At 53.4% G+C, this 18634-nt stretch overlaps 2 protein-coding genes across 2 annotated transcripts in view; one reads left to right on the top strand and one right to left on the bottom strand.

The window, feature by feature from the left end:
• KIF1C (kinesin family member 1C) overlaps positions 1-3654 on the bottom strand; it is a 13218-nt gene extending 9564 nt beyond the window's left edge. Inside the window, exons 1-2 of the mRNA XM_029913061.1 lie at positions 3499-3654; positions 72-178 (exon numbers count right to left, since the gene is read on the bottom strand). Of these exons, the coding sequence (XP_029768921.1) occupies positions 72-178; positions 3499-3604 (213 nt within the window). The 5' untranslated portion in view covers positions 3605-3654. The remainder of the gene's footprint in view (positions 1-71; positions 179-3498) is intronic.
• Positions 3603-18634, top strand: part of INCA1 (inhibitor of CDK, cyclin A1 interacting protein 1) — a 40519-nt gene continuing 25487 nt past the window's right edge. The window contains exon 1 of the mRNA XM_026658373.1: positions 3603-3658. Within this exon, the coding sequence (XP_026514158.1) occupies positions 3603-3658 (56 nt within the window). The remainder of the gene's footprint in view (positions 3659-18634) is intronic.

Raw genomic sequence — 18634 nt, 5'->3', positions numbered from 1 at the left:
CCCCCCCCCGGTCTAACCCACCAGCCCCCACTCCCCTCCTAGAGCCAGGGAGAGAACCCAGGAGTCCTGGCTCCCAGCCCCCCGGCTCTCAGAGCACTCACCGAGGTGTGGGACCAGTAGGAATAATCGAAGGTGAAGTTTTTGGGAGCATCTTTTGTCAGCTTGGGATTGGTGATACCTGTGGGGAGACAGAGCATGGGGTGAGCAAGCAGTCGGGGCCCACATCCGGCCAGCACCCCCCAGGGCCCTGCCGCCCCCCGCCGAGATCGGGAACCCGCCTCGTGCCGGGCGCGTCGCAGACTCGGGGCAAGACGCAGCTCCTGCTCTGAAGAGATGAGACCGTAAAGAAACATTCCCAGTTTTCCACTGGGAACCAGGACGCCTGGGGTCTCTCCCAGCTCTGGGAGGGGAGTGGGGGTTGGTGGTTAGAGCAGGGGGGGCTGGGAGCCGGACTCCTGGGTTCTCTCCTTGGCTCTGGGAGGGCAGTGGGGGCTGGTGGGTTAAAGCATGGGGGCTGGGAGTCAGGACTCCTGGGTTCTCTCCCCGGCTCTGGGAGGGGAGTGGGGGCTGGTGGTTAGAGCAGGTGGGACTGGGAGCCAGAACTCCTGGGTTCTCTCCCTGGCTCTGGGAGGGCAGTGGGGGCTGGTGGGTTAGAGCAGGGGGGGCTGGGAGCCGGACTCCTGGGTTCTCTCCCGGCTCTGGCAGGGGAGTGGGAGCTGGTGGGTTAGAGCAGAGGGGGCTGGGAGCCAGGACTCCTGGGTTCTCTCCCCAGCTCTGGGAGGGGAGTGGGGTCTGATGGGTTAGAGCAGGGGGGCTGGGAGCCAGGACTCCTGGGTTCTCTCCCCGGCTCTGGGAGGGCAGCAAGCTCTAGGCCAAACCCAGGCAGAGTCTGAGCAGCGAACAGGGAGCAGGGCGCAGACCCTGGCATCCCCCTTTTAAGCTGTCTGGGCCCCGGCTCTGACGTGGGGCCAGCTCTTGCCAGTACACGGCTGCCTTTAAAAGGCCTCCCAGCTCCCCGGGCCGGCTGAGTGACGGCTTGGCAGCTCCCGGGACCATAACAAGTTGAGGACGTTCCGGCTATATTTAGCCGGCATGCAGTCCCACGGCAGCTGGTCCTGCCGGATGCCAGCCCGGGGAAGGGTGCTCCGAGGTTGCTCCCCCAGCCTCGGTGCTACAGGGCTCCAGCTCCTGGAGTCCCGCCACACCCGCAGGGTCCTGTCTTTTTCAATGAAGGGTTTCTAAGCCCTCGTGGTTGTGAGGAAAAGCGCAAAATGGGACCTGACGCGTGCCTGAGTCTGCCGAGAGCCTGAGCCCATTGCTCGGCAAGGAAGGAGTGCAATCCACACAGCAACGTTGCCTGAGTCTGCCGAGATCCTGAGCCCATTACTGCGAGGGAGGGGGAGAGTGGGGTCTGGTGGCTTAGAGCAGGGGGGGCTGGGAGCCAGGACTCCTGGATGTCTCCAAGCCAGCATGGCCTGTAGGGGTCTCTGACACACAGACACCCCACCGCCACATCACGCAACCGGGGACATGCCCCGCTCGGAGATCCCCCCACGCCCGCTCCGAGAGCACACGCCCTGCGCTCCACAGTCAGCCTGGGAGAAGCACTCTCCCTTCTGCACCCTTTCCACCTTCCCTGTTACCAGCTCTTTTCATTCCCATCCTTGCGCTAGGGGATTGGTAAAGCCCCAGCTGCTGGAGTCATGGGAATTACAGGGTGGTCTCTGCTTCCCTTTTAGCAAAGAGATCGAGAGTCTCTTGTTCTCACGGGGGCAGAGCGAAGCTCGTAAGTGTCACCCTCCTACAGGCTCAGGAGCAAAAGGGAAATTTAACCCCCCCCCCTCATTAATTAGTTTTTAGGATCTGGATTCTTCAGCCAGTCTAACGAGAGGGGCCTTTCCGGACTTCACCCTTAAACCTTTCGCTCTGCCACGGACCCTGCACTTCCGGGCCTCAGTTTCCCTCCCCGACGTAGCATGGGAAGAAGTGAGAGCGTCTGAGGCCAGAAGGAACGGGCGCAGTCTGACCTCCTGTATGGCCCACGGGGCCAGAGAACCTCACCCGGGGGGTTGGGCAGGAAACCCGGCACTCCTGCCCGAGCTAGAGAGAGGCTTTTAGAAAGAAGAGCCCAACCACTCCCTCCTCCCCAGTGGGGTCCCTCGGTGTTACCCGAGGGCGGAGAGCTGTTGTATTTGGTACCCCGACCCCGCTGGTTTTCCATTTCGCCTTTTTAAGGACTGGGAATTATTTGGGGTTGGGAGAGGCCACTTCCTTCCGGCAGGCCCCTCAGACAAGACCGAAACTCTAATTTGCCCGGGACTTAATTTCGGGGGAGCTCTGGGGGCAGACTACCCGATCCCGCGGCTCAAGAACCGATGCTAGCTGGTGGAGAGAGCGGAGCAGGAAGCCAACGTTCACGCTGCTTGTGACAGATCCCACCAAATAACTTACACTGCAAAAAAAAAAAAAAAACAACCCAAAACAAAAAAACCACCCCACAACCCCAGCATGTCTCCAAGCGCTCAACACTTGCTCGCACACGGGGAATTTATAAGATTACGCAGCAGCGCCATCTTGTGGCTGATTTATGTTCCTTGGGGGTGGCGCTGTCGGCTTCGCTCTCTCCTACCAGCGTGGCCGGGGCTGTACGAACGCCCCGCGTGACAGAGACGCTGGCGGCAGACAGGCAGGGGGTTAACCAGAGGCAGCTGCCCAGAGCTGGGTTAAACCGTGGGTTTCCCCCCGGCCACCCCAAGATTAATCCTACGCTGCCCGGTACAAGGATTTAAACACTAACCCGGCTCCAATCCACTCCCCCCTCGGCGCAAGGGGCGTTGATCCGGCGCCCACTGCACTCTGGGTTTTCGTTCCCCGCTTCCCAGGGCCCACAGCAAGTAGGGCAGGTGGGAGCAGCCCGGGGGCTGCTCTAACACACGCCCGAGGTTGGCGGGGGCGCAGAAGGTAGGTGCGGTCATGCCGCCGTCTCAGGAACGGAGTAGTGGGAGCCAGGGCCGGTATAACCGGAGAGACAGCCGCTTGCGACGCCAGGGTCAGAGCGTGCCGAGTCCCTTCCAGGGAATTCGGGGCAGGTCCATGTTCCCGGGCAGGAGAGAAGCAGAACACAGATACCAAACCATTCCCAGGTCTCTGCCAATCTGACCCAGGGACAAGTCCATCCCCGCCCCGAACGTTAGACCCACCTGCCTGGCACCCCAAATCACTGGCCCAGGCCTGCTACTTCAGAGGAAGGAGAAGAAAGCCCAGGGACGTCCGGGCGATCGGGGTGGAGGGTGGAGAGAGAATCTCCTTTCCTGACTTCTGCAGCCCAGGAGAATGATCCCCAAGCCCCAAGTTGTGGCAGTTCTGTTTGGGGAAACTGAGGCAGGCAGACCCTATTTTAGCCAAGCCCTGCCAAGCATGGAATCCAGTGATGCACCCGAAAAGCCAGCCCTGCCGGCCTCCGGCCCGATCCTGCCCCACCCTCCCAGGGGTACTTACAGGTGGTTTTCCCTTGCATCTGGATGACGCATTTCGCGTCCCGGCTGATTTCCCGGGAGCTGAAAGGCCGAACCCTTACGGCCACTTTGACGGAGGCGCCGGACATGGCGGCTCGCCCGGAACCCTCAGCGCTCGCCGCCAGAGATCATGGGGCCGTCCTGTGAGAGAGAGGAAGAGACGCAAACCGTTACCACGGAGCCGCCAACCAAACGCACCCCCCAGTCCCCGCCGCAAAGCGGTGACCAGTAAAGTCACGAGGCCACCGGCTCTCCCCACGCTGGGGCTGGGAGGGCGCCCTGGGGCAAGCTGGTGAGCTTGGTGACCACGCACGAGCGACCTTCCCCGCCCCCGTGCCTCAGTTTCCCCACCTGTACCCCATAACGCTTTGAGGTCTGCCGATAAAAGTGCCCGAGGGATTCTCATCGCGGGGGAGGGCAGGGGGAGCCGGAACGAAAGGGACTTGCTAAAGCCCGGAGGAGAGGACGCCGGGTCCTAGCAGGGAGCTGGGCAGGGCTTGTTTGTACAGAGTTCGAACCAGGCCTTAAGTTCATGCAGGACCCACCCTGTTGCTAGCAGTCAACCCGCTAGGAAGGGGAAGCTCCCCCCCCATCCCACCCCCCACCCCAAAAAAAAAAAAATGCAGAGCCAGGCCAGGCCTGCCTCTGGCAGCGGCTGGAGACGGTGGGAGGAGGGTGTCAACGCAGCAGGGCCCAAGCACTAGACAATGGAGCTGTGTCCGCGGCCACAGGAAACCCGGCAACATAAGGGCCCAGCGTAAAGAGAAGAGAGACTCAAAGGAGAGCGTGTTCCCGCTGACATGTCCCACCGCACCCAGTTCCTGCGGTACCCCCCTTTTCCAACCCACAGCTGGGGAGAGAGCCCAGGAGTCCTGGCTCCCAGCCCCCCCTGCTCTAACCCACCAGTCCCCACTCCCCTCCCAGAGCCAGGGAGAGAACCCAGGCGTCCTGGCTCCCAGCCCCCCCTGCTCTAAGCCACCAGTCCCCACTCCCCTCCCAGAGCCAGGGAGAGAACCCAGGTGTCCTGGCTCCCAGCCCCCCCCGCTCTAACCCACCAGTCCCCACTCCCCTTCCAGAGCCGGGGAGAGAGCCCAGGAGTCCTGGCTCCCAGCCCCCCTGCTCTAACCCACCAGTCCCCACTCCCCTTCCAGAGCCGGGGAGAGAACCCAGGAGTCCTGGCTACCAGCCCCCCTGCTCTAACCCACCAGCCTCCCCTCCCAGCTTTTAAGACTCCTGAGGTTCCCATGATCACCCCGAAAGGCTGAAGGTGGCCAGCGTGTCAGCAGGGGGCGCTGTAGCAAGGAAGGTAAATCACTGATGACCCCTTGGTCTGTGAAGGACCCCAGGGCCGAGTGGATTCCCTTATGGAAATCCTACAGCCTACCCCAAGCGAAGCTACGAGAGGAAAAGGCAGGTGCGTGTCCTGCCTTCACATGGGGACTGGAAACATCTGGATCCTAATCCCATGGCTAACATCAATTCCACCCGCCCTCCGCTGCAGCCTTCCTTCAAGTTCCCCAGGAGGCGACGCACAAGGCATTTCACCAACGTTGGCGTGAGGCGAAGCAACGGGTCACTGCCCCGTGAGATGCGCAGCGCGGGTGGGAAATCAGCCCATCGGCTCGGAACACAAGCATCGTTTTTAAACACGGCGACAGAGTCCCCACGCGGACGGAAGACTCACGGGCCTGGAGTCACCCAATGCTGCCTCCGGCCACCTGTCGTACTGTCCTCTTCGCAAACTCCGCCCTCAAACCTTTCGCCTCAGTGGATCCTGTCCCTCCCTTGGATTCCCCTTTGGCACCCCACAGAATTAACGAGGGTTCAGAGAACTGTTAGGGGCCCGGACAAACTCTATGACGAGAGATTGGGGTCACACACCTTAGGGAGGAGACAGGATAACAGGCTATAAAATACCGACTGAGATGGAAAAGGCAGACCGGTTCTCTCCGTCTCTTAACACAAGAGGCAAGGGGCTGTCCACCGGAATTGAAAAGGTAACAACTTCAGGACTGTGACCAAAGGAAATGCTTTTCCCCCCCCGACAACACACCGTTTGCCTGTGGGACTCACTGCCTCAGGATACCGCTGAGGCAGAGAACGTAGCCAGAATCAAACAGAGGATCGGAGGTTTATCTGGAATTGCCCGAGTTGTGACGGTTAATGGGGAGAGGATTAGACTTTGGGCTTCAGGTCTGGAGCTGCTCCCTAACCGTTTGAGATTAGGATGAGACCTATGGGGGAACAGGGCACGGTTACCGCGGCGTTCTTACACTTTGCTCTCTGAAGCATTGAGTATTACAGACGCGACGCTGGATGGATGGACCCGGGGCGCTGCCTAGCTGGATCTCAGCGACTCCCAGAAGCCTCACGGTCGTCATGCTTTTCCTCGGATTTTTTTTTTATCAAATGCTTTTTGAGGGGAAAAAAACCCCTATCTGAAGATAGTTTTAATTAAGATACATGATAGCTCAAAGATATCTCATCATGGAATAGGGATTATAAATTCTAATTCTAGAGTATGAGACAATATATTCATGTAACGTTTAAGAAAAGTTTTGTAAATGAGTCTGAATAGTTCATGGATTAGGGACCCAATCTTATGGGGTTCCAGGGGCTTCTGTATAGATGATTTAGGTTAATCTTTCTATCTGCCCAATGGGACTCAGTGCTCAGTCTAGAAGATACCATCAGAGATGCTTAGTTTTGTAGTTCTCCAACTGGATTTGTGTCTCCAGAGGTAACATGCTTGTTAACAGCAAAAATGTTTTTAAGTAAATAATTAATATATAGAGGTGAGAAATAACAGACCTCAACTCTAGTGTCCCTGTGCAAATGTGTGTACACAGACTCAATCCCTCTCTCTAAAAGTGCAAAGTTTCAAAAAGTTCAATGAATAGAAGATTGTGGGGGCAGAATAGATCTGGACAAGGAGAAGTCGTCTGCAGATAAATGTGAGAAGCGAGGGACATGTGCTTTTTTGTTAAAATATTATGTTTGCTGTTGAAGAAAAAAAACAGAATACTTAACGTTGTTGTTTTAGTTAAATAAAACAATTGAAATGTCTGTCTGGTGATGTTCTCCTCCTAATATAGCCTGGCAAGAAAATCCTCCAAATACTAATGATTAACCTGTTGAATTGGAGATAGTTCACCTCCCAGTGACTTCATAAATATCTGCTTCAATTACCTTTGGTAAATGAAATGAGCAATCATTCATTTTCTGATATAGCTGTAAAACTCATCTGAGAAGTTTTCAACATAAATCACCGTTTAAAAATGTAGAGTGGGTACCTTCTACAAATGAACCTACATCTATCTCGGAGTTGTGAAGAATATGTATTAAGGTGATCACAACCAACCAGAATGCACTTTTACGTAGCAATCCATGCGTAAATCCAGTCTTCCTCACTAGTGATTTAAATCAGGATTTAAATGAATTTAACTTGTCTTGTGCTAATCCGCCGGCCTCTCGCTCGGTCATCACCTGCTCCGCATAGGGATGCTTCAAAAAGTACCTTGTGGGATACCACAGACAAGAAATCACGAGCCCAGATGCCTAAGGGATGGGCAGCAAATAATAATGATATACGCAGAGCTGGTGGCCCGGCGTATTACTAAGATTACTCAACACTTCCCAGGAGAAGATCCTGTTTTCAGTCGATTAACATTTGGCAAAGCGAGCGTCGTCTTCGGGGACGTTTTCCCATATGCCAGGAGTCCGCTTTAGGCTGCGTTTTGCCGGGAAATTTCAGCCAAACCCGATTCAGCTGTTTCTGAGAACGAAGCTAGTTAAGTTCTGACGATTTTTCTTCCGAACAGCTCTCGCGGCCCTCCTGCTTTGGAGCAGGGACCTCGAATGTAGCAGGGAGGGCGGCCTTTGTCTCAGGACGTCCCTTTTTCATCCCTGTAAAAATCCACTCCAAGTGGGGCAAGCTATAAGCCTTTGCATGGTACAGACTGCCTCCATCCCTCCCTCACTCTGCCCCGGTAGCATTTTTCAGACATGACCTCAGGGGTCCTGGTTAAAGGGCCAGCAGCATACACGTCTCTTCAAAAAAAGAAGGAAGTGGGCATAATGAAGTCTTTATTCCCCCAAGCGCTGGTCTGGGACGCTGAATAGTGGGACAGCGGCCGGAGGGGCAAGGATGTGTTCTCCCTTGCCAAATTGTCAGACTCAACAAAATCCAGTGGCGGTTAGTTCCACAGGACAACGGGGGAGAGTATTTCCTTTGATCTGTGCTGAATTTACCAGCTTTTCAATTTCATCTCCTACTCCCTTCTTCTTGTGCTACGAAGCTCCCCTTCTACCGTCTCTCACCCGTTTATCACCTTATAGACGCCCCCTTCCTGGAGCAAGCAAACCCCCAATCTTTTTGTGCTTTCCTGATCGTCTTCATCACTCGTCTCTGAGCCCCTGTTCTAAGTCTGCCCCCGGCCTTTTGGAGACTGGATTCAAAACGACCGATTTCTAGAACGGCTTCAGATTTTCCTGTATTCTTCTTCAACTCTCACGCTCCTTTGCCTCAGTTTCCCCACCTGTAAACTGGAGGGGCGGGATAACTCCTTGGAGGGTCCTCGCCCCAACACCCAGCGCAAGTGACAAACGTACATCAACGCGGGGTACCCCCTCATCTTCCTACCGCCTTCCACGTGCCCCATGAATGGGCACGGAGCTACCGGGTGATCCCCCTTCCAAATGCTCCTCCACTGGGATGCCTCCCAAAAAGCTCAGAGTCAGCGGTCTCGGCACAATCACAGAAATTTCACGCTGGAAGGGACCTCGAGAGGTCACCCTGGCCAGCCCCCAGCCCTAAGACAGGACCAAGGAAATGTACAGCGTCCCCAATGGAGAAGGCACCTCGACTCCCAGTCAATTGTTTCAGGGGTTAATTACCGCCACTGTTAGACAATGACGCCTTATTACTGGTCTGAATTTGTCTGGCTTCAAAATCCCGGCCCTCGGATCGGGTCCTGCCTGTCTCTGCTAGCTTGAAGAGCAGGTTGTTAAATATCCTAAAATGTCAAGCCACCGCAGCAGCCGCGGCATCTCCTCCCCGCTGGGCACAGAATCTCGGCCCAAGAGCTTGGGGCGGTGCGTTACCAGTTTGCCGAGCCATCGCGCTCGGGAGCGGAACACAACGTTCGGCACGAGATCAGACGGTCACCCAAGGACGAGGATGATTTATAGGGCCCGGGAGATGAGTCCCGGGCTGTGCCGGGCTCCTGCTTCTGATTGAAGCCTTTCGGCTCAGCGCTCGAAGGGAGCCGTTGCCTGCGTGGTCTCCTCCCCGAGCGGGGCACCTTCGCTCGGGCTGCGGAGAGATTAGGACGGCATAGAGAGGAACGTCCATCAGCAGGGGCCCAATGTCAGAGAAGATGCTCCCACCAGCGAGACGGCGGACGTCTGCCTCGCCGCGCGGTGTCGGACGCAGGCCCGAGGCAGGAAGCCGGCTGGAATTGCATCTGGGCAGGGCCGATAGGCAAACAGCGGCCGGGCGTGCCAAGGGCTGAGCGGACAAAGGCCGTGAGTCACCTCACTCCCGGCGGGGTGGGGCATTCAGGCTTCGCGCAGGCTGGCTGTCCCGTCCCAGACACACGCGCCTGGCAGAGTACCCAGTCCACCCCAGCTGGGCTGCCCGGACACGGCCGATGCACCGTCCCGGCGGGAACTGAGAACAAGGATGGTCCCGGGGCGCCGACTCGAGAAATCTGGACGCAGTTCCAGACTGCGCGGCACAATTCACTTCCTCTCACAGCCTCAGTGTCCCTCATCTGTCCTGCAAGAGCCCCACGGTGCTAGGTGCTGTACAAACACAGACCACAGAGATGGCCCTGCCCCAGCCAGCTTACAATCAAACGGGAGTAGCAGATTCCTAGAGTTACAGGGAACCCATTACGCTCAGCCAGTCCCACGGGCCAGACCACTGCCACCAGCGATCCCTGCATGCAGCCCCTATCTGATGGACGAGCTAGCACATAGAGCTAATCTGGATGTAAAGACTCCCGTGACAGAGAACCCACCCTGTCCCTGGGTGAGCTGTTTCCGTGGTCAATTCCCCTCCGTGTTAAAAATCTACAGCCTGAAATGTATCCAGCTGCAGCCGCCTGCCCTCGGCTCAAAGGCCCGTAAGTAGCAAACTAGAGAAACGCCGAACTCATTTTGAATTGAGATGCCACTGAGGCCCGATGTCTCAATTTTATAGGGACAGGCAAAATATCTGGGGCTTTGTCTTACCTTGACCACGTCTCATTTAGGTCTTATCTTCAGTAAAGGGGGGGGGGGGGAAGGTGCATTCTTAACTGGTGGTAGCTAACGGAGTAAAATCCGAGCGTGAAAACCACACGCTGCCTTGGCCTTTCCTGGGATTGTAGCTAACGTAAGTTAAGAACACAGTTTCCCTCCAGCACCACCCAGTGAAGCCAGTCTCGGAGGTAGCACCGGCTAAGTTGAGCAATCAGAAGTCACACCAGGGATTAGACTGTAAAAATCTCCCCTTTGGTTCCAAGTCCCTTTAACCCAAATCTGCATTGCCCGGCTGAAGGGGACTCCAAGGGCTTTTCGGCGGCCAAGAGAAAATCGTTAGCCTGCGTGATGAACAAGGACATTGAGCAGAACTAAAAATAAGTTTTCAGCTGTTCTCGACGAAGCACGGGGGGAAGAGAGAAAACACATCGCCACCAGCCTCACGTGGATCGCACAGCTAAATATAGATGTAGCGCCATCTTCCAATCATTTTAACGCAAATTGTGGTTTTAACCCTCCAGACGGCAAGGCAGAAGTTACCCACAACACCCTGCGAAGGTCTTTCACCTCTGACCTGCGGACTGCTTTTGAGTGACGGTGTAGACTTGAATTCCTTCCCTTCCAACCAAGCTCCATTAAGCAATAAAGCTCCTGGAAACCAGCAAGACATCGCCGGTCTTTTTAATGTGCCGCGTTAGCACAATTATTAAGCCCAGCAATCGGTGTATCCTAAATGTCAGCGCCCCCTCGTTTTTCAAGTCACACACACTCGCCTAGATTTTAGCTGCTAAGCGCTAAGCTGCCTCTCATGAGCATGTGCAAACTGCAATTTTTCAACCAAGGCTTGGCCTCCAAAGTGGATTTGTACCAGTATAACTATCTCTGTTCGGAGTGCGGTTTGTTGACCAGTCGTTATACCAGATAAGCCCAGCGTGGAAGCTGTTAAGACTGGTGTAAAAGGTGACATTTATATACTTCGGTTTGGACAAATCACATTTTGGTCCGTAAATGTCAATTTCACGGTCGTCACACAAAACCAAAGGGGGAAAAAAATTCCCCGTCCATCGTAACTGAAATTTCCAGCTAGGCAGACTCATAAAAAGGCTGCTTCCGAGCCTGGCAGTTTGATTTAAAGATGTGCCGTTGACGATTTGCGTTCTAATGGTTATAAAGCTGTAACTTTCTGAATATCGGTGTCTACGGTCGCTGACAGTTGTCTGACCGGTCCCGTAATTTCCCATGGCCGTGCAAATTTAAAATCAATACAGAGAGTCAAAAAGGCTTAAAAACTCAATTTTTCACACCTGTCAAATTTTAAATGGATAAAAACGGGAAAAAAATGCTTAACATGGATATTATCCATCAAAATGATAAAAAATAAAAATTTCCCGTCCGTGTTATTAACAACCTGAGATACATCATTTTAGAAGTCTTCCGTCAGCTAACCCAAGGTCTGAGATTCACTACTGTGGGCTTGGTTTTTTTTTGTCCAATGTAGACACATCTCACTGATCACTAAGTGGTTGCAAGATGGGAAACAAAGGGTAGGAATAAAGTGGTCAGTTTTTACAACGGAGACACACAAAAAGCAGGGTCCCCCAAGGATCTCCCCGGGGAGTCAAATAATTTCCATACAAGGAAGACTAAAAAGATGGTCTCCTTACCAAGCTGAACAGTCCCCGTTAAGGGGGACGCGAGAGAGGTCTAGAAACTTATAAAAAGGATGTGGAAAAAGCAAAGTGAGAAATGTGATTTTGTTCTTTCACACGACACAAAAACAGGAGGTCACCTGTGGTGGAATTCATAGGTGGCAGGTTTAACACAAACAAGGGGAAGTGCTTTGTTACACAAGTAACCTGTGGAACTCCTCGCCAGGGGATGTTGTGACGGCCAACTGGGTTCGAAAGGGAACTAGATATGTTCACGAAGGACAGGTAGCCAAACTGGTCAGGGAGGCAACCCCGTGCTCAGGGCAACACTAGACCTCTGACTCCCAGAAGCCAGGAGCGGAGGACAAGGTGGAATCACTTTTCTGCAGCTCTGGTACGGGCCATTGTCGGAGAGAGGGTCCTGGGCAAGACAGGCCATGGTCTGACGCTCTTACGTGCCGATATTTTACAGGAGGTCAGATTACATGGTCCCTTCCAGCCTTAAAAAAAAAAATCTCAAGAATCCCAGACATCCACTCTAGGATGCTGCTTGCCGATTTACAAGGAAGACACTCCCCCGACGCTGAAAACGGGTGGAGGCATACAGCCCTGCGATAAACAGACTCCCACGTGAAAAGCACGGGTCGGCCCTACTTTGTAGGGGACACAAGCTTCAGTCTGAAATAAAAAGCTGGTCCCCTAAACATTTTTTGGTTTCAACTCCCCCGAAAATGTTTCTGCACTGCAAATGTTTTAATTTACAGTGGGGGGAAGCCCGATCTGCCAGAGGGCATCGCTTTTACTATCGCCTGCTGGGAACAGGCGTCGTGGGTTCATTGCCCAGCGAGCAGGTAGGCAGAGCAAAGTCCTTTCTACCTAGAGCAAACAGTTGCACCATAAAGTGACGAGAATCGGAGCAGATGATTACAATGACTGCTTCTGGCCTTAGGAAAAAAAATAAAAAACCCTACGAATCTAGACAACCCCTCACTGCATCCAGTTCTCCCTTTCCAGCCTCACAACACGGATGGAAAAGCCTGGAGCATAGTGGGTTTTCCCTTGCACACACACAGGGATGAGACAAGACCGAAACCAGGCGTGGCCCTGCAGGAAAAGCCCGTAGGCTGACTTCCCCGGCTGAAAACAGGGGAGTTGGTTTCCTCCGGGCAGCGGAGAGCACGGGGCCGAGGCCCCGGCAGCAGCAGGGAGCCGAATTAAAACAGACGCGTTTGTCGGCCCGACCACGGGGGGGGGGGGGGGGGGGGGGGGGAGGGGGGAACTGAGGCACAAATCGAGGACGTGCCGCACGGTCACGCAGGAAGACTGCATCAGAGCGGGGACTCGAACCCCGGATTTCCTCCGTCCCAAATCCAGAGTTTCAAGAAGAGGCCTGGGGATAGCGGCTAAGGCAGGACACCTGGGTTCTAGCCCCAGATCAGCCACAGATCTAACCTGCAATCCCGGGTTACTGCCTCCCACCCTTCCTCTGACTTGCCTATTTGCGAGCTCTTTGGGGTACGGACCCGCCTCTTACTATGCGTCCGTACAGAGCCTGGCAGGAGGGAAGGGTTTGCTTTGCGAACGAGGCCTGAGAGGTCAGACACGGAGCGATGGCTTTTGGGTGAAGTGTCCACCCTCCAGTGCCGGGGTGTTTTTGACTTTTGCTGTCTAGATAACCGACGGAAAGGCCTCCTGCCGGGAAACGACCGGTGGATTTTGGATGGCGAAGGCGAAACACCGTAAAAAAGGCCTGATTTTTAGGGCGTCGAGCCCGGTTTGAAGAGGAGACGTCCCACGGAGGTTTAAAGCCACTTCACACAGGAATTTCTGCACTACGCTGACCCCTCAAAGATCGACCTAAAGTAGACACCTGGGTCCCGTTTCCACAGTGTCTGAGCAGAGCGGACAAGAAGGGGGACAATCGGTCCCACAAAACATCTGTAACTGTTGTGATATGGGGGAGTACCAGGGCCCCAAATTTCTCTCCACAGGCCCGTACCTGAGCACTTGGTAATCTTTAGTGTGTTTATTACCCTCCCAAACCGCTGTGCAGTAGGAAATACTATGAAACTAAAGCAGCAGCTTAAACTTCAGGTCTCCTGGGGAACGCACCTTAACCTTTGTCTCTATCATCGGTCACGACTTTCCGAAATCTCGACCTACGGCAGATGTAGAAATGGCAAAACGTGTGTTTTTTTTAAGTTAAGGATGTGAAAATATTTCTCTGTTTTACATGGCAGAACTGAATCACAGTTAATAAAAAATGGTCCCTTCTTTTAAACAGGGAAGCAAATTAACCAAGGGATGGGGAGGATCCTCCAGCACATATACTCTTATGGGGTCTTTCTAGCCAAGACTAGATGTCTTTCTAAAACGCATCCTGTAGCTCGACCAGATGTTACGGGCTTGATGCAGGAATCCTTAGGTTAAATTCCCTTGCCCACGTTCTACAAGAGGTCAGAATTGGGTTCTTGGGGAAATTTTCCCCTAACTAAGTCCCATTTTCAAAAGTGACTTCGGCACTTTTGAAAATCTCACCTTTTGACAATCACAACGGTCCCTTCTGGCCGTAAAAATCTCTCTCTTGTGACACCTGAAATCAGTGGAAGACCGGCCCAGGCGTCTAAGCTCTCTCCTCTCGTAGAAGAAATACAAAAGCCTGAATTCTGCTTGGAATCTGCTTTAAAAAGTAGTCAAGACTCCGCATCTACCCGGAGCAGATTCCCACCCCTCGCCCATCTCCACAGCGGCGAGATGCGTGCGTTTCAAACATTTGCTGTTTCAGCTTCGCTCCCGGCCTGTCTGCGTCTTACTCCAATTACACGCCATGTTTCGCAATTGCTGCTACAAAGGATGGCGGAGAAATAACCCAACCCCGCCCCCCCAAAAAAGTCGCAAAATAGTTTTGTGCCCCTCTAAATCCCATCCAGAAAGTAGGAGACAATCTTCAAACCAAAAAGGCAGATGCTTTCCAACAAGAATAGGACCCCCCCCCCCCCCAATCACATAAGCCTGTCTGGGTTAGAAGCAGCCATCTTCTCGGCGAAAGCAGACACACCAAGAAGCACCTCGGTTATCCTGCAGGTATAATCCCCTTAGTCCTGCCCTGAGTGCAGGGGACGGGTCTAGCTGACCTCTCGAGATCCCTTCCAGTCCTCTGATTCTGGGGAGCAACTCCGAGACACAAACATATCCGCAAATCTGCCTCCTCCAGACGCCAACAAGAAACTTGACCGTGTGTGCGGAGACCCTGGCCCATCACGCTGTTTTCTCGGATGCCCCTTCGATTGGAAGCTCTTTGGCACAGGGCTTGTCTTTTTACGCTGCGTTTGTACTAGATGGGATGCGGGTCCGTGCCTGGGGCTACGGTAACACGCTAGAGACAGGGAACGACATTCAGAACACAGACCATGGGCACGTCTAGCGCCTCACTATAACAACACGGCTTAAAGCAACTTTTATTCCAGCGGAGACAACAAACATTGAGCGCACACGGGGACCGTCACCCATCAGAGGTTTAGGAAGTTTCGGGATCTCCTCCTGCCTTTCATCCTCGCTCCGCAGCCAGACGGGGTGAGACAAGAGCCTCCAGAACCACTCCAAAGCTTAATTACGACACTAACACTGTTAATTATAAATGGCGTGGAGTGAGTTTCCTGGTTCTCAGCGAGGGGTCCTCGGAAAACGAAGCATCTATCTGTTTTGGAGATAGTTGGAGGAGGGGAGAAATCCATCAGCTTTCCTGGCAAAGCAGGGGAATCAAAGTTTTGCAAACTCCAAGCAGAGAGGTCCAGGTGCTGGCACGGAGCAGACTCCACGCCACCGAAAGCAGACGGGCTGATAACCGTTATGAAACACCCCGTCTCGCCAGGCAAGGAAGACAACAGCTGATCAGAAGACTGCGCTCCCCAGGGGGAGTTTAGGGTTGGTACACAGGGCGGGCGTGTGCAGGGGCGTAGGGGGCACCCCCACATTTTGAAAGGCAGCCAGAAAAAAACAAATTAGTCCTTTCCCTTCGCGGGGAGAGTCACAAGCTAGCATTTCACTAGTGCAAAGTTAAGCAGAGAAAGCAGGCTGCTGTCTTTGACTTCTGCAAAATCCAATCCCTGTTTACGTCTGATCGGCGCGTCTTTTACCCCTAAACAAATCCCTCGGGCCTCTTGCTTTCCACCAAAACGCTCTCACGCTTACAAGCGCGAGCCAACGCGTGCCACCTGAACCCTGCTCCCGCGAACCAGTTGCCAATCGCTCCCACAGCAAGTGAGCACAGCAAATGATTCATGAGATCTGGGTTCGAATTCCCAGCTCCGCCCGCCCCCAGACTCCCCATCTGACCTTGGGCAAATCACGTCACCGCTGTGGTGCCTTGGTTTCCCTATATATAGCTCGGTGTTAACGAGCCTTCCTTTCTCTGTTAAGGCATGGTCAGCACACAGATTTTGTACCAGGGTAGCGAGGCCGGACCGATACAGTCACGTAGGCACGACCACAGGCCTCTCTCCGCTGTACGTCATTACGGATTTGTGAAATAAAAGTAAAGCTATCAAGGAGTTGCATTCTAAAGCCTATTCTGTACTAATCTGCTTTGATCAAATACAGACACACTGGAAAGAAAGGTGCCCCTTTCACACCTTTGGGGATCATCAGGCTTCCCACGGCAAATCTGAAATCTTCCTCAAAGGACCACGACTGCTCGTACCATCCCGAAGTTTTCTGGCAAAGCAGGAGTTATTTAAACAGCTGTTACAGCCTCAAACCAGTCACGAGAGGAGGATCAGACATGCTCAGAGTAAACCAGGCAAGAATGCCTGACGAAAAGGAGAGGCTGATAAGAAACAGGGAAAACGGCAGGGCAAATAATCACCCGCTCCCACCCTCTTGCTTAAAGCCACAAATCAAAGTCAACACGACACCACTTTGAAAAGAGAAACAGAAAGAGTCGGTTTCAAAGTTATATTAACTCACCAAGCATCGAACCTGAGAGCGTGTTCTTGTAAGCAAAGGTCAGGGTGGGAAGGAAGGGACAAAGAGTATCACATCTCTAAGGGCGGAACAAAAATGACAAAGCCCACCCTGGAAAGCTTGCTGAGAAATTGGAAAGTGACCCAGAGAATTCCTAGATGGAAAGCGATTAAGTAATGCATTTTTTCCTCCTCCTCCTCTCACCTCTGAACTAGCTGGCATTCAGAACTAAGGCACAATTTCCAAAAGACGAGATTCCATTTCTAGGGTTAAGAGTCAATGCTTAAATTCCTGGCTGCCACAGATTCCCTGAGTGATGCCGCCTCTACGAGCCTCAGTTTCTGCCTCTGTAAAATGGGCGTAACTAGCAGGCCTCATCCCATACCTAGGTGCACAGCACCAATAAAAACAGCGTCCCCAAACTGTAAAAATCCAGCGAAGGCCAAAAGCTTGCTTACAGCGAGTGCTCGTTTCAGACACCCATCCCCTCCACTCACACCAACGCTGGGCATGTGTATAAGAGATCGGTGTCTGGAAGCATTCTGGCAGCCCGGTTTGTGATCAGAAGCGTCTGGAAGAAGGGGGAGGCATGTTCTGAACGGGACCACAGCCGCGTGCGTTTGCAGTCGAAGGCTGATGAAGTTAATCCAGCATGCAAGTATGCAAAGAGCAGCAGACGCTAAGGAAATCGTCTTCAATAAGTAATTATCTGCGATAACACCCACTACCTTTTAGGCACCTCCAGCCAATCCTGCACTAAGAGACAAAGGTCAGAACAACCCGCACGCTCTGGGTTTTTAAAGGGGACGTCAACAGAGCGGAGATAAGCTCCTTCGCCCTGTAAAATCCAGGCCTGACGGTTATAAGATTTCCCACCCGTCGCATCATAATATTTCCGTGCTGCCTGCGAAAATGGCCTAAAATTCCTGAAGTGACGACGGAGTCTAGCCTCGTCCATTTTCTGAAAAAATCATGTCCCTCAGATGCTCAAAAAAAACTCCAAAACCAGTAACCCTGTTTTTTTTTTTTAATTGTTAAATCGCTTTTGTAAATTTAAGCTGCTGAGAATTCGTAAGCCGCTACCATTTTTTAACTAGCGGCTGGCGCGAAGTTTCACCAAGTTTTAAGGCCAGAAGGGGCTATTAGTCCTTCCCGCGTCATCCTAGCCACTTCGGCTTGAGCGAAAGCAGATTTTTTTGTAGAAAGGGACTGCCCCAGTCTTTTGACTCCAAGCGACGGAGAATCCACTGTGCCCCCAAAAATACATGCCCTGTTTCTAACCTGAATTCACCTAGCTTCTGTTCGGATCTGTTCTACCTTTTTCTACACGTGGGGTCGGTGGACGCATGGGGGCCCGCAGACGATGCGAAAGATGCACCTCCATTTGAAATGTCACAGGGGGGCCGCAAATAAAAAAAAAAAAAAAGATTGAAAACAACTGCTTTGTACCATCAGAGAGTCGTGTGGACTCTAAAGATCCCCCCCACGTAGGTATAAGCAACCGGGGAATGTCTTTAGATGACACATTTCCGTCTTTGTGAATCAGACGGCAAAGCGAGAAAGAAAAAAAACCAACTCACTTCACACTTCTAAAAATAATCCGTGACCACACACACAACTGTGTGTTCCCAAAAACCTCCTGTCTGCAAATCCACCGGGAGGCATCCGGCGCAACATCACGCCCCCCGCCCCAAAAAGCGCCCACGGGATTCCCAGAATCCGTGAGGGCTTGACACTCAGAATCACAGGGGAGGCACCTTTATCACCTGGCTCCTTTCCAGATACATGACCGGTGCCCAGCCCAGCATCCACCCGCCCCTCACAGATCCGGGGGGACAACTCCCCAAAGTTTCTGCCCTTAACAAGTTGAACTTTTTCCCCATTCCTGCCCGCTTCCAAGCGGCTCCCCTTCTCGCTCCCGATGGGACTCCCGAGTACGGTGACCAGATGTCCCGATTTTATAGGGACAGTCCCGATTTTGGGGGCTTTTTCTTATATAGGCTCCTATTACCCCCACCCCGCCACCCTCTGTCCCGAATTTTCACACTTGGTGTCTGGCCACCCCACTCCAGAGCAGCATGTGAACAACTCATGATCCAGCCCAATTCTCTCAACACACAGCTCCCTGGCATGCTGCAATCTGCCCCTCTTCCCATTCAAATACCTCCCAGACCCGTCCCGTGCCTTCCTTCCCCAGACACCCCGAACAGGGCACCCCGAGCCCCACAAAGTATTGCTCAGCAAGGGGGGTCCCCTCCCCCC

The sequence above is a fragment of the Terrapene carolina genome, unplaced genomic scaffold, assembly GCF_002925995.2.
Source record: "Terrapene carolina triunguis isolate 2854851 unplaced genomic scaffold, T_m_triunguis-2.0 Scaffold433, whole genome shotgun sequence".
Classification (NCBI taxonomy): Eukaryota; Metazoa; Chordata; order Testudines; family Emydidae; genus Terrapene; species Terrapene triunguis.
The sequence above is the reverse complement of the archived record's forward strand: the minus strand, read 5'-3'. Positions and strand labels throughout refer to the sequence as shown.